This window comes from Camelus ferus, chromosome 2 (genome assembly GCF_009834535.1).
Source record: "Camelus ferus isolate YT-003-E chromosome 2, BCGSAC_Cfer_1.0, whole genome shotgun sequence".
NCBI lineage: Eukaryota > Metazoa > Chordata > Mammalia > Artiodactyla > Camelidae > Camelus > Camelus ferus.
This window is the reverse complement of record NC_045697.1, coordinates 47,141,816-47,156,531: the sequence shown is the minus strand read 5'-3', so window position 1 is coordinate 47,156,531 and position 14,716 is coordinate 47,141,816. Positions and strand designations below refer to the sequence as shown.

At 36.3% G+C, this 14,716-nt stretch overlaps 1 protein-coding gene across 2 annotated transcripts in view; it reads left to right on the top strand.

The window, feature by feature from the left end:
• The window catches only part of BMP2K (BMP2 inducible kinase), a 116,283-nt gene that overhangs the window by 83,309 nt on the left and 18,258 nt on the right, over positions 1-14,716 (top strand). For both annotated transcript variants that reach the window (XM_032457212.1, XM_032457206.1), the window contains exons 11-14: positions 2,936-3,120; positions 4,165-4,263; positions 4,991-5,172; positions 8,484-8,641. In XM_032457212.1, coding sequence (XP_032313103.1) covers positions 2,936-3,120; positions 4,165-4,263; positions 4,991-5,172; positions 8,484-8,641 — 624 coding nt within the window. The remainder of the gene's footprint in view (positions 1-2,935; positions 3,121-4,164; positions 4,264-4,990; positions 5,173-8,483; positions 8,642-14,716) is intronic.

Here is a 14,716-nt window from a genome sequence, read left to right as displayed (position 1 = left end):
CTATTATTATTATGAAAAGAAAGTAGCAAGGTTCGTGGTATCCAGGAGAATTTTGTTTCCTAGGACACATTCAGTGATGGTTTTCTACTTTTTGGAGTTGGGGATCCTATTAGTCTTATCTGTCGTGTATTTTGATCCTCCAGCCAAAGACCACTAGGAACACACTTATAGTTGAATAAATTTGGTTTATTACTCTGATACCCTGGAAATCTGTGGGAGTGTCTCAGTAAGATGGTGTCTGAAAACTCTTATTAAAGGATTTGGGCTTGCTGTAGGTACTTTTGTGGAAGCAGGGTGTAATATCATTAGGTATCTTAAATTTTATCTAGAAGGAGGGAAGCAAAAGCCTCATTTGGAAATGAAGCAGCATTCAGTCGTGTTAGCCAGGGTTGGGAGAGGTTTGGCCATTTTTGTGGTTTGGACAGTGTTCCTGATTTTGTCAGCATTGAGACCTGATTAAGGGGTGGTCTTATCCTGATCCATCACAGGGTAGCCTTGTCTGGTGGTGGTGTTCTGTAAAACTGTTTGCATTTATCGGAAGAACACCACCACCTCACTGTGTTGGGCTTGCCTGTTGTCAGGGGCAGCATTTCTCTTTCTTACATACTTCCAGCTTCAGTTGGAAAAAAAAATACTCTTTTTTCCCCCCTATATGTACATCTCTTAACATTTCTTTTCCTGTTAAATATTATATAAAAAGTAACACATGAATATATTTCTAAAAAATACTCATATAATACAGTAGTATTCAGAAAAATATAGATTTCCATTCTTTTTATTCCCAGAGTAAATTAGCAGCAGTTTGGTCCACATCTTCCCATTCATTTTTTATGTTCTTGCATGAATATACATAGATACAAATAACTCATGTTGGGTTAAACTCAAATGGATTCATACTATACATAGTTCTCCACAACTTGATTTTTTTAAACTTAATATACTGTAGAGAACTTTGCATATCAGTGCATATAGATCTATGTAGTTTTTAATAGATACGTAATATTCTACTGTATGAATGTCCCATAGTTTATAAAACCATTGAGTTAATTTCCAGTATTTGCTATTATTAATAGTGTTGTGGTAAACATCTTTATCATCATACTCTTGATTTCCATCTAAGAGAATTTTTCTGAGGAAGATAATAAAAAGTACACTCATTTAAAATTTGTCTGATATGACCAAATTGCCATCAAAAGAGGACTTAAGAAATTTTTGTGACAGCACCATTCACAGTGTGAGTGTCCTTTTGCTCCTGTCCTTGCCAACACTTGACAGTATTGGTTTTTAAAAATTTTCCCTATTGATAGGGGAAACATTTTTGGTTTTATTTTAATATTCCTTATTAACAGGACTCTTTAATGTTTACTGACCATTTGATTTATTCTATGAATTGTCTTTTGTAATTTTCTGTGAGATTGTTTGACTTTTATTTTTTATTGCCTCAAAGGTTTTATTTTTATGTATTCTGAATATTAGTCCATTGCCAAATATATTTTCTTCCAGTTTATCATTTGTCTTTAACGTCACTTGTGAATTCACTTAACTTCTGTGAGGCTCAGTTTCATCCTTTGCAAATCGGGGAATAACAGTATAAGAACTTGATGACATTCTTGCAAGCACTGTTTTCATGTGGGGTTGTTGTGATGCTGTTTGGGAGTTCTCTAGTGCTCAGTGGACTTGGCTTGGGAAGCAGGGAGCTCTCTTCCGCTCGATAACACTAAAGAGAAGTCACAGTTCGTGGGGTCGAAGGCGAGTTCTATAAGGCACTGCATGAAGACCATTGGCTTGTGTTGGGCTTCACCTGCAGCCACACGTGTCCTCCAGTTAGACATCAGGGCCTTGAATGATGAATGTACAGCTGAGGAGATGAACTTTTTCATACTCTTCTGACTGGGAAGAAAGACGCTTAAAAGGCTAATGGTGGTTATGTCTGTGTGGCAGAATTATGGTTTTAATTTTCTTCCTTGTACTTTTATAAACATTTTCAAGAATAATGAAAATAAATGTACATTTGTCTTATAATTGGAAGAATTAGAAATAGTTATAGAAGGATTTTCATACAGGTGTTGGTTTAAGGCCTGTGGAGTGTTGAAGACATTAACACTGATGAGAAAGAATCTTTCTCTCCCTCCTTGCGCTCTCCTTCCTTTTCGCCCCTTAGGACTAGGTACTCATATTTCAATTTACAGTGACTTGTTGAAAGAGAATACAGAAATTACAGTAGATTGCATTTCCTCTTTTTGATGTTGTCTGTCTCATCCTTTTCTGTTTATTTCAAAAGTTTATTCATAGAATTTCCCTAGGATAAGATTTACAAAGCTTAGACATAAATACCCTTTTAGGAGACGGTGTTAGTAGATTCACGACAGTAGCATTTATTAAATATCTGTTATATAAAAAGTTCTTTGGAGGGCTAACCGGTAAATAAGTCTTTACCTTACCCCTCAGGGGCCCTGGTTAGGAAATAGCCATTTAAACAATGAATGTGTGTGAGGCAGAATGAAACGTTATAAACTTAGCGGAAGCGTTAGATGAAGAACAAGGAAGAGAGTTGCGAGCTCCAAAGGATAAGAATTGCAGTGGGTGGAAAGTGGCAGGGAGTCATGTCAGCAAAGACACAGACTCATAATGTGCATGGTACAGGTGAGAAGTCTGGAGCGTTTCAAACTGACTTGGCCGGTGCGTTCATGAGATGAAGGATGAAAGAGGACGTGTTTCTAAGATGTGAACTTGTTCACGAGTTGTTGCTGACAAAGTTAGCTTTCACTGGGTACTTTTAGTAAATAATCCCTTTAGACCATATGCACATGGAAGTTTCTATAAAATGAATGTAGGAATGCCTTGGTTAATGATGATCTAAATGAGTGTTTTGAAGTCGAGCCGTTTTACTGAAATTGCGAGCACGTTAATGACAGTTTGGGGAAACCCCTTTTAGGAGCCCTGAGACCTGGCAGTGGCCCTGAGACTTTACTGGGCCAGGCGCCCCCGCAGCAGCCCCCGCAGCAGCATCGGGTCCTGCAGCAGCTGCAGCAGGGAGACTGGAGGCTGCAGCAGCTTCACGTGCAGCACCGCCGCCCTCACCTGCAGCAGCAGCAGCTTCAGGATGCGTACGTGCAGCAGGTAACTCTTCTGCTACTTCGGGCATGGAAGTTGTGTGGTGACATTCACGGGGCTCTTGACGATCAGTAAATTCCCTTTTGTACCGTGGGTACCTTGGACTCTAGATTGAAGTAAGCGTTTTGCTCAATTTCCTGATTATTAAAGATGTATTTTATTTGCATTCTGTGAGATATTTAAGAATACTGTGCTGAAATAGGTTGCATCATGGATTTATGAAGCAAAGACTGTTCATCAGTCATTTGGCCTCTTGAATAAGTACTGCATTTTATGATGGATATTATCTTTTTCAGGTTACATTTTGAGTTCAGATATACAGACTAATAATGTTACTGTTGGAAGGTGATACTAGGCTTTCAAAAGTAACATTGTCTTGGATTTTTTGTTTGTTTTTCTTTTTTTGCCTGTGTTAGGGTGTGTGTGTGTGTGTGTGTGTGTGTGTGTAGAGGTGGCATTTAGAATTGGAAGTAGGAAAAAATGACCTCAAGTTCTGTTCTGTCCTTTGCCTCATCAGACCCTGCACATATCTAATTTCACTAAACTATTTTAAATTTAATAACTGTCATCATTGTCCTTCATCATTTCCTAAAATATTTTTGAACCAGTTATATGCATGACACTTCTCATGGGGTACCCATCCTCTAGTCTTGACTGAGAGACCCAGAGTCAAGGGTGGTTATGTAGGGGTGCCATTGGATGGCCAGAAGATGTCAATGAAGGGGAGGCAGGGGAGAGTGGGGATTTCTGGACTCAGGGGTCTTCATCAGCTGGTGAATGTGTTTAGGTTTAGGTTTCTTCCAAACATCCTTAGACTGTGCTGGAAATGGTTTTAGTTGAGTCTGTTATGTTTCATTGATAATTTGGAAACCAGTTCCAATAAGCAGATTTAAGTTATAGTTGCTTACTAACTATAGCTATTTCATATCAGTGTCTGGACTATTGGGTACCCAAGTCGTTGGTTACAGTAAGATCAGCACTTTAAAAAAGAAAGACTGTGGCACAAAAAAGGCATGAATAAAGTTGATGAACTTGTTTTTCTAATCACAGTATCAACACGCAATGCAACAGCAGCAGATACTTCAGCAACAGTTTTTAACGCATTCGGTGTATCAGCCACAGCCTTCCGCATCACAGTATCCTACAATGGTAGGTGCTATATAATTTCTAGGGATGTCTCTCTGAGTATACATTCTAGTATTGGAATTCACAGTGTGAATGGCATTTTTCATTACTTAATAATTCAAAATCAACTCAAGTTAGTTAATTAACATGTATTTTAACAAAGCCAGCCATGTATTCTCACACAGCTTAAACTGACCTGAACTATCTATATCTGTATCTATATCTCACACCTGGATTTGGAACATCATAACTAACAGTATTTTTCTCTTATAGTATAGGGAAATTATTGATTACCCAGGATCTTTTGCCATATATCTTTTTCATTTGGCAAATGTCTGTTGAATTTAAAAAAAAAAGAGGAAAGAATCCCAAGGAGAATTGCATTTGCTTCCAAGAATAGTTTGACCTTTCTTTACAGCAACCACCATACCAAGTGACTTTAAGCTACTCTATTGTTTTTTCCTTAAATTATTTAAAGGAGAATTTTTGAATTCTGCCAGGTGAGCCTAACTGTGCAACTGCTTTTTTTTTTTAATTGAGGTATAATTGACATAACATTATGTTAGTTTCAGGTATATGAAGTAATAATGTGATATTTGTGTGTATCACAAAATGATCATGACAATAAGTCCACCTGAACAACTTCTTAAATAGATTTATTCCACCTTGCTATAGTGTTCTGGTAGTGAGCTGCTCATTCAGCTTCAGTGACCTTGAGTGTTGTTTTGTATAACAGCATTTTCTGTTTCAGATGCAGCAGTATCAGCAGGCTTTCTTACAGCAGCAAATGCTAGCCCAACATCAGTCGTCTCAACAGGCATCGCCGGAATACCTTACCTCCCCTCAAGAGTTCCCACCAGCCTTAGTGGCCTACACTTCATCGCTTCCAGCTCAGGTTGGAACCATAATGGACTCCTCTTATGGTGCCAACAGGCAAGTGTTTTTCCAGTGAATGCAAAGGAGATTATTGTGAAAGTGGGTGTTCCCGTGGAGTGCAGTCACTAAGTGGCTCCTGAGCTGGCTTAGAGTCCATCCTTCTGAGAGTTCCCCTTCTCTTACGGGTGCTCTCTGCTGGTCCCTGTGCATCTCTTTCACCCTTTCCATTTTCATCAGTTAATTCTGCTATGTGCAGATAAGGCTTAGCAACACCCAGCAGCGTTTAAGGCTAAGAAAACTATTAGCTCATATGTTAAGACGTTTCTTTATCATTTCAATAGAAGCAAAACTCTAATAAACCTACTTTAGTAGTTAAAAAAAACCCATGTAGACAAGTTAATTTAACTTTTTCTACTTATATGTTATTTTTAATTAATTTGATAGTATTTATACTCATAGAGATTGCCTAATTTGGTTTAATTTAAACAGGTGCAAAAAGTTGTAATGAGTCATTTGGTTCTTTCTAAAGATGATATGATACGGCAGGCTTATTGTTACCACAGCCATAGTGCATTTTGGTTATTTATGTACCGTAGTTAGTGGAGTTAACTTTTCATTGATAGTTCATATTGAAAACATCACAAGAAGTTAAACAACTGTGATACAACTGTGTTCAAACTTAGCTTTGTTATGAGGAATGCTTCAGGGTTTTGTAATTAAGAATCTTTTGACCCTCATGAATACATCCTGATAGTTTTAAATACATAGGAGGGAGTAGCTGTTAGAACTTTGGTCACTAGAACACTAAAGAAATTCTCACATAACACTTTTTGAGGATATGAAATGTTAGCTGGTGTCTACAAGCTTTGGCTGGGTTGGGTGTGCGAAACAGTGACATCACTAGTGTGGTGGTCACTGAGCATGTCAAGAGTGGTTGGAGTTTGCAGTTTGCTATAGTATACCTCCCAGCCCGTGTGTGTGTGTGTGTGTGTGTGTCGGTGTGTGTATATGTGTCGGTGTGTGAAAGAAAAGAGGTGCAGGGATTGAAAGAGTGAGAGAAAGGATTGGAGGGGAAGGAGGATAGGAGAAAAGAAATGGATTTATTGAAGTGCTTTCCTAAATCAAAAATTGACGTGCGTGAATTTGAACAAGTAAGTATGTCTGTAAGTGGAGAGCAGGGCGTAAGACCAAAGGCTCGTTTAAAGACCCAGTATTTGCCAAACTCTTTGTCATTTGCCTACTCTAGTTGTGCTTTTTTGATTTACTCATGTAACTTTTTTCTTTAATAAATTAATAGCACTATTGTGAATAACACTAAAACAAATAATATACATTTTAAACAAATTAAATCCACTAAAATATAATCTGTGAAATACAAGTAGCAATCTAATAAATTAACAAAAAAAGACATACCTACAAATAAGTCCTCTAGGGATAAGAATAGAATAGTTTTTATTCTTCATTAAAAACAGGGTATTCTGCTTGATATTAAGATACTGATGAGGCCTGTTGTATTAATTAATGATTGATTTTTTTTTTACTTTTGATGTTAACTAGCATCAAAAATTGTATCTCGTGTTTGTAGTTGGAAAATGCAAAGATATTAAACTGTCTTCTCTGACACAGCATATATACTTATGTATACTTTGTACTGGGAAGACCAGCCTCTGGAAGCAGAGTTGTGTTCCTGATGAGAATGAAGTCATGAATTAGAAATCCTGCATGAGAGAATTCATGCCAGTGTCCCATAGCTTCTCTACTACCTGAACTTCTGATTAGTTATGAAGGAAGATGAGTATCTAAAGATTTGGGGCACACATGGTATGCAAGGTGCTGATACCTGTAACTTATGTGTGTTCCCAAAGTACTGCCTACTTAATCTCATCTTCAGTTAATGCTGTTCATGAAGCCACAGGTGTGATATGTTAGATAAGTATGTTTCCTAATTTCTGTGTGACTTTAAAGAGTCAGGTTATCATCAAAATCAGCTTGCACACCCCAGTTTGGAAAACATTGGGTTGGGTATCTGTGAAAGTGTATAGGACTTGTTTTACTCCGCTTCTGTGAAATTATGAAATTATCCCAGGAGATGGGAGGGTGGAACAGGAAAGGGAGGTGTTTTAGGACTCTGAAAGTCCTTGAAGATAGTTTTGGAATTAGAGATGAGGTTCTGTCTTGTGGAGGCAGGCTTAGACCTTGGCCGCTGATGCATTCCCAGAGTGAGTGCTAAACTGAATTATATTTATTATTAAGATATCTAAGTTATATTTATTAAGAACTGACTATCTAGTCTTCCTTAATAGATCAGTTATCATATGTATTTTCCTCTTGCTTTTAGTAAGTGTTCATACATTCTGTTACTTGTCTCAGCTTTACTGAAGAGGCTTGGGCTAGAAGATTAAGTGCGCAACTTTTGCCCTTTCTTCTCTTTAAAGACCTGTGTGATGGCAGTGGAAGTGAGCTCCCAAGGGGGAAGGAGAATTTAAGAGGATGAGTCAAGGCTTGAAAAACTGAGATACTTCTTTAGAAGTGCATACATTCTCCCTCCGCTACCAATGTTAGAAGGTCTGGATCAGGAATCATGAAATGAACGTGACAAATTTGTGACACTGCCTCGTGCCTGTGCTGCATTTCCAGGATGAGTTGAGGGGGAGGCACCCACGAACTCTTAGATTAAGAAGTCTTTAGACTCTCATCTTCTCTTAAAAGTCAAGAGACCTTTTGATACTTTAATAGAACCAGTGGTCCTAGGCTCCAGACTATGTAGATATTTTAAGCATCATAAATAACTTATTATATAGAAAGTGACCCTCATCTAGTTTTAGGCAATTCATAAAGCAGTGCAAGCAGTTCTCCTTTTGTTGGTGGCTGTACAGAGGATGCCTTTGTCAAATGGAAAATTATTGTGGTGTCTCAGCGTGACCAGGACATAAGATCACCTTATTCAGTCGTGATTTTAGGGTGATACTGTTTCATATGGCAACTGGTTTTCACTTTAAGGTTTATTCACTATGATAATAAAAGTTAATATTTTTAAGTGCTTATTTATTTATGTTCTCTGTTTTTCGTGTATTAAACCATTTAATCTTCTCAGTTACCCTATGAGGTAGACACTTCTGCTCCTGTTTACAGGTGAGGAAGTTGAGACCTGAGAGGTTAAGGAGCGTGCCCAGGGTACACAGCTAGTGACCTTTATGGAGGTGATGCAAATCCCAGCTGGTCTTCCTCCCAATCCATGCCCTTATCTGCCACCTCCATCATGATAAAATGATCTGCTTTTCCAAATATCTATGAAGTATGAACCAGGACACTTTAAAACTTCAATTCTAACTTTTTTCTCCTTTTTCCTCTCTTAATTATTACTGTAGGTCAGTTGCTGATAAAGAGGCAGTTGCAAATATTACAAATCAGAAGAACATCAGTAACCCACCTGATATGTCAGGGTGGAATCCATTTGGAGAGGATAACTTCTCCAAGTTAACAGAAGAGGAACTGTTGGACAGAGAATTTGACCTTCTAAGATCAAGTAAGGGACACTTGAAGGCTTATTTTGCTTCGCAGTAAAATAACAGCTCTATAATTATTCAGCAAGGCCAAAGACTGTTTTGGGGTGGTAAATAGAAAATTCTTTTTGTGCATTTGAGGGCAAAATTCAGGCCATCTTCTTTTACATATACTAGCGAACTATGTTGTGTGCATTAGAAATCAATTGCTTGATAGTAGCTGTTAAACCCAAGATTGCTGATAATATGCTGATTCCTAACACTTAAATACTGCGTATCTTTGAATGTTAATTCAGAATATCTCCAAAACGTGGATAACAATGTTCAAATAAAAAGGGAGACTTTAGTATCTTGCCTTACTAATCATTTTGCAGCTCTGTTTCCTTGCACACCCAATAGAAGATACTGTGGGTCTGAGATGCCCTTTGAAAGTGCCTGAAAGAAAACATGGGCTGCTGCATTATGTTAATGTCTTGTAATGCCCTTTTAACGAGCGGTGACATAAAAGGGCTGCTTTGTTGTCCGGTATGGCAAAAGTGAAATAAATTCTTTTCCGTTTTAAATCAGATATCTCAATGTTTTTACTTGAAATCATTGCCTTTTCTTAAACTGCCTAATATATATGTCAAGCCTCACCGTACATGTTTTAGAAAAATTTTTTTTTTTGGAGAATGAATGTGTGGAGTGTTTTGAGGAAGTTGCAAAACAGGAGCAAAAAGCTCACTCCTGGAGTATGGAGGTAATTGTCAGGTTTCTGAGACTTGTGTGTATATGTGTGTGTGCATGGGTGCCAAATGTGTTTTCCCATTTTGCGTGTGAAAAGGAGGTCTTAATGGTCCCTAGGTATAGTTCCTAGTTTCTGTTTTGTTTTGGGGAACTGGCCTTATGAGAATGTTTATTAGATGAAATGCTTTGTTCCAAATTGGTATATATTTTATGTAAAGTTTATAAATGCCCTGAATTCATGTAAGGGTAGTTGTTTGGAATTTAAATTTGTATTTTACATATTGGTTATATGATATTGAAGAACATTAAATTGATGATGAAGTACAGATATAAAAACGAGTTCTGAGCCTTTAATAAAGGTTTGTTAACTTTGATAAAACCAATCTTACTTTTTTTTTATTAAAAAATTTTTTTTAAACCACAACTTTTTTTGTTTGGCATTTTTCCTACAATTTATATTGAGTGCTCCCAAAAGCAAGGTTTTAAAAAAGGAAATAAGGAATCTCTTTATATTGGGAAGATGGCAGGGAGATACAGGAAATAACCAATTATTATAATTTATGGGATTATTTTTAAAGCAAAAGGTAAAAATAAAATATTCATTTTAATGTGTCTTGACCAGGATGGTAACTAAAGGTTTGCTAAATCAGAATTTTCTACTCCTTAGGTAAAAAGTTCCTCCTTCCACCTTAAAAAAAAAAAATCTATTATGGTATGGGTATAGTAGTCACATTATCTTGTACCTTATAAAAATGTTATTGTAAGCTCCGTAGAATTTGTAGTGATACCCAAATGTTAGTTACTGTGCATTGGCAAGAGTGGCATGTACACCTAACTTCATAAAAATTGGGTTTAGCATGCAGAACTCTTAACCAGCTATTTGCTTTCAAACTTCAAGGTCAGATTACATGTGTAATTTGTGTATGTATTTGTACACACATGCGTATGCCAAAGAAAGTTCAGGCTTCATTGCAGTATTAATTATGGAAAGATAATAAGTTCCAAATGAAAGTGCAGGAGGAACCTTATCTGAAGGTTAGACTTGGAGCAACTTAGCCATTTGGAAAACTGCCCAGATGGCCCCTGAGCTACTGAAATCACTGTCACTAGGCTGATGTACTTAAATGGGCACATAGTATAAGAAAACATGAATTCTGATACCTGGCCATGTCATTTAACTAGGTTTAATCTCCCTAAAGTCACTAACTGCTGTCTCATTAACTCACTTATAAACTGGGTATAATGATACTTACCTCATAGGCTTGTCAAGAAAATTAAATAAAATCGTATCTTTAAAGAGTCTGGACATTTCATAAAGGCCACTTCTGCTTTTCTCACCTTCTGTGTAAGCCTTTGGGTGTTGACTTCTGAATTTATTGCCTGATAACCAGCATTTTAAGATTATATCTAAATTATCAAGTTTCTCAGCTGGCAATTAAAAAACCAAATAGAAGGGGCTTTGTGGGCAAACACATCAATAGTGGAAGTGACATATGACAGCATGGAAGGAGATGGAAAAATGCCTGTTTTTCTCTTAATCATTGATAGTCATAATAATGGGGTTCAAAGAGGTGAACTGTCTTTAATGAAGTTTCTAAAGGAATCAATAATGTGTAGAATATAGTTTAGAAGGATTTTCTCCCAAATCTGGCTGAATTGTAATAGTCATCTTTAGCACCTCTTTCACTCACAGGCAATAAGGTATCTAATATTTGATCTACTTGATAGGGTTTAAATTACAGGAATGGGCAAAAGACCTCTTCCAGAACCTTGAGGTGCAGTAGGACTATCGGTGTCATGAAAATTGATTGCTGGTCTTTACTGGTTGGCTCCTCTGTCCCTGTCAACTTTTTCCAAAACCAATGAGTAAATTATTGATGTGTTTGAAATATCAAATTCATCTTTTTCCTCAGCACAGATATTTATCAACAATTTTCTAAAGTCCTTTTGAAGATAACTTACATTTTGCTTATGAAAGCTTTCCAGTGAGAAACTGAGTACCTTTATGTATGGTTCTTAAAAATGTAGCCATTGCCATGTAATGATTGTTCTGCATGAAACAGTGCCACTGGGACATGGTTATTTATTTAAAGAAAAAAGAAATGCTGTCTAGGATGCTGTTTACTTGTTGTATTATTCAGAAGGTAATTTAAAAATTATATTTTGAGATACTAAAATTCCAAAATAGTGGTAGTTGGTAACAAAAACTGTTTCTTAGTGATCTTTAAGAAAACGGTTGAATCCAGCTGGCAAAGGGATTTAACATGTAAAATATAAACCTGATTCTTCTTGTTTTGGCTTTCAGTGTAACTGAATATTATTTATGGTTCAGAATTTTTTACCTGTTCCTATTTAAGACCAAAACATTAAATTGAAATTAAGCATTGTTAATAAAGCTAGTCTCAATTTTATATATAATATATATATATATAATATATAAAATATATATATATATTTTAAGTTTAAGTTTGTATTTTTCATGGTCTTTTGTATCAGAATATCCAGATTAGTATGTAAACTTTAGAAATCTAATTGTCATAATATTTAATACATTAAACACTAATTAGAATACAGGTGTTTGCTGTGGGAAATCTTTTTAACTTGCATTTATTCAAATAGTTGTGTAGCTCTTAATATTAATTAAAAGTAATACTTAATGGAATATTATTTTCTTGTTAATGGATTTATTGTTTCTGTTTACATTTGCATCAGAATAACTAAGGGGAAGAGTAGAAGAAATTGAAGACTGTGGCTGCTTTGCAAATTCTACTGAATGTGTTGGTTTTTTCCTCTGAAGCCACAGTGTGAAATAGATACAAACTTCTGTATATATAATTAGTTTGTTGTAAAACATGAACTCTCACCATTTCAAGCTAATTCAGACCTATCATTGTTCCTTTAGTGCAGAATAACAGAACTTTTCAGGTATTTTAGAACAGTATTAGAAGTATCAGGTGAATACTGTACTTTTTAGTCTTATTCATTAACCGTTTGGCTATTCAAGCCTTTATCCGTTTAAGCTGCTGAATTAACTTTTTACAGTATATTAATCGTCTGATGATATTATGAAATACCCTTTGATTCAAGGATTTTAAATCCTATATTTTTGCCATCTTTGTCAATTAAAATTCTTGAAAAGATACTGTCTTTATTCACCACACAACTCTTTTAGGGAGGCAGGAAGAGGTAAGTTTCATACGTTGGACAAAACAGGCTCAGGTTTTGCTCTAATGAAAACCTATTCTTTGAAAATGGAACTTAGATACACCTTAGGAGTAACTCTGTATTTGAAAAATAACTCTGCCACTTTGTTAGTTTTTATTTATAGGTAATTGATAATTTAAAAAATTAATGTGTATTTTTATTTTTTTAATTTTGTGCCCTGGGACCCAGATTATCATGTGAACTTTAGAAATCTAAATGATTTTTAAAAAATCCTCCATGGGAAAATTGGTGCTCTGTTTTGTGGAACAATGAGAACATGATTCATTTTATAGTGAGTTTATTCTGATTCCTGTTTTGAAATAATTGGATAAATGAACTTTGTATAGAACACTATCTTCCTATTTTTAATTATGGGGATCCCATATAAAAAAATACTTGTTTACCCCTACAAGATAGTGTTTGTACTCTTGTCATAATGACATGATGCTTTTTATACATTTGCCATGACTTTATCATAGATGGATGGAGATAATACACCACAGCATGAGGATTCAAAGAACCTTAGTGGTAACTTAGCATTTTTATCTGCTGGGAACAATTGGGAACAAGTGATTTATAAACCTGGAGAGTATGTTAATATGTAGATTTCTAAGATCCTACTCAGATCATCTGATTCATTAGGTCAGTTATAGGGCCCAGGTAACTTCATTTTATACAGGAATCCTGGCAATTATGATGCAGATGGTTTAGGAAGGGAATCTGGTCCTAATTTAGACCTAAATACCTATATACTTATATATAAATATATGTATCCTTATATACTCGGTCTCAATATTCAAGAATGAAGGATCTTGGGCATTGATAGGCTGTGGCTTTCACTCTGAGGTAGTCTCTCCCATTTGTCCATCGCCAGTGTCTTTTTGCTTTGTCCTCACTCTTTTGTACACCAGAATTTGGGAGATGGAGGAAGGATAGGGGGCAGTCCAGGAGGTCTCTGATACAAGGAATAAACCCTGGTTTTACAGTTGCTCTATAAATGTACCCAGAGCCCAATAAAATTGGTAACCCACAGGCATCCTCTGTGACTCAGTGAATCTTAGGCCTCTCCTTAAGGTCAGGTTGTGGCTTCCCACCACAATAAATTAAAGACCCTTGGTTATATAAAGTGTTCTCCAACCTTATTTTTTTCAGAAAAGTGCTATGAAACTAAGTTCTTCTCAATGCGAGTCAGGACAACAAAATATGAAAGAAGCATTTTTTCATAGTACAATCACCATTTGTTACTGATTTCCTGAATTAAATATACAGTTAGTATCTTGAAAAAGAACACCTAAAATAAATTTTCATTGTTATCCATTTCTCTGTTGGATTTAAAAAGAGCCTCTTAAGTTTTGGAAGTTTCATTTGTGAATAAATCAGTTATCAGACGAGTTGCCTTAAAATATTAGTTAGTGCTTCAACAAAATTTTAAGTTAAAATTTTAGACAACCCAAAGTTTCATGTGGACGTTGCAGAATTAGTTTTAGCCATACAAGCGGATAATTGTGTAGTGATGGTGTTTAAAGAATCGGTTGTCCATAGCAAGAATGAAGTATTTTCAGGATATTGTAGACTCTAGGCTGTGGCCTACTCACGAATGTGCTCCCTGGACCAGCAATGTCACATCATCTGGGAGCCTGTTGAAGTGCAGAATCTCAACATCTGTTCCAGCACCATCCAGTCTGACTCTGCATTTTAACAAATCCCTGAGTGGTTAGAATGCACGTTAAATTTGAGAAGCACTGTTCTAAGAGATTGCTGCTTTCACTGGGGGCTTTTGCTTCACTCTGTGCTTATAAGTCATTTTTTAGAGAATTCTGTTTGGATTCTCCCTTCCCATCTTGTAATCCGTTAGAACTCAAATGAAACCAGCATAATTTACCCATATAATTCCTTAAATATGAGAAGTATAGTCCTGGGAATGTTTAAAATATCTGTAAGGGCAGATTGGGCCCCTAATTGTATGTTTGATTACTAAGAATCAGAGGGTAGATAGACATCTTATAAAATCTGGAAGTTCTCAACTGATAAAGTGCCTGAAGTGTGCAGAGATTAAGAACAGGGGAAAGTACTCACTACCAGGGAATTAAGGTACTTCAGTAACTCTACTTCAGACACAGCAGACCCGGCGCTGCTGCCAGCCTTTGCTTTAGCTCTTCCTCTGCCTG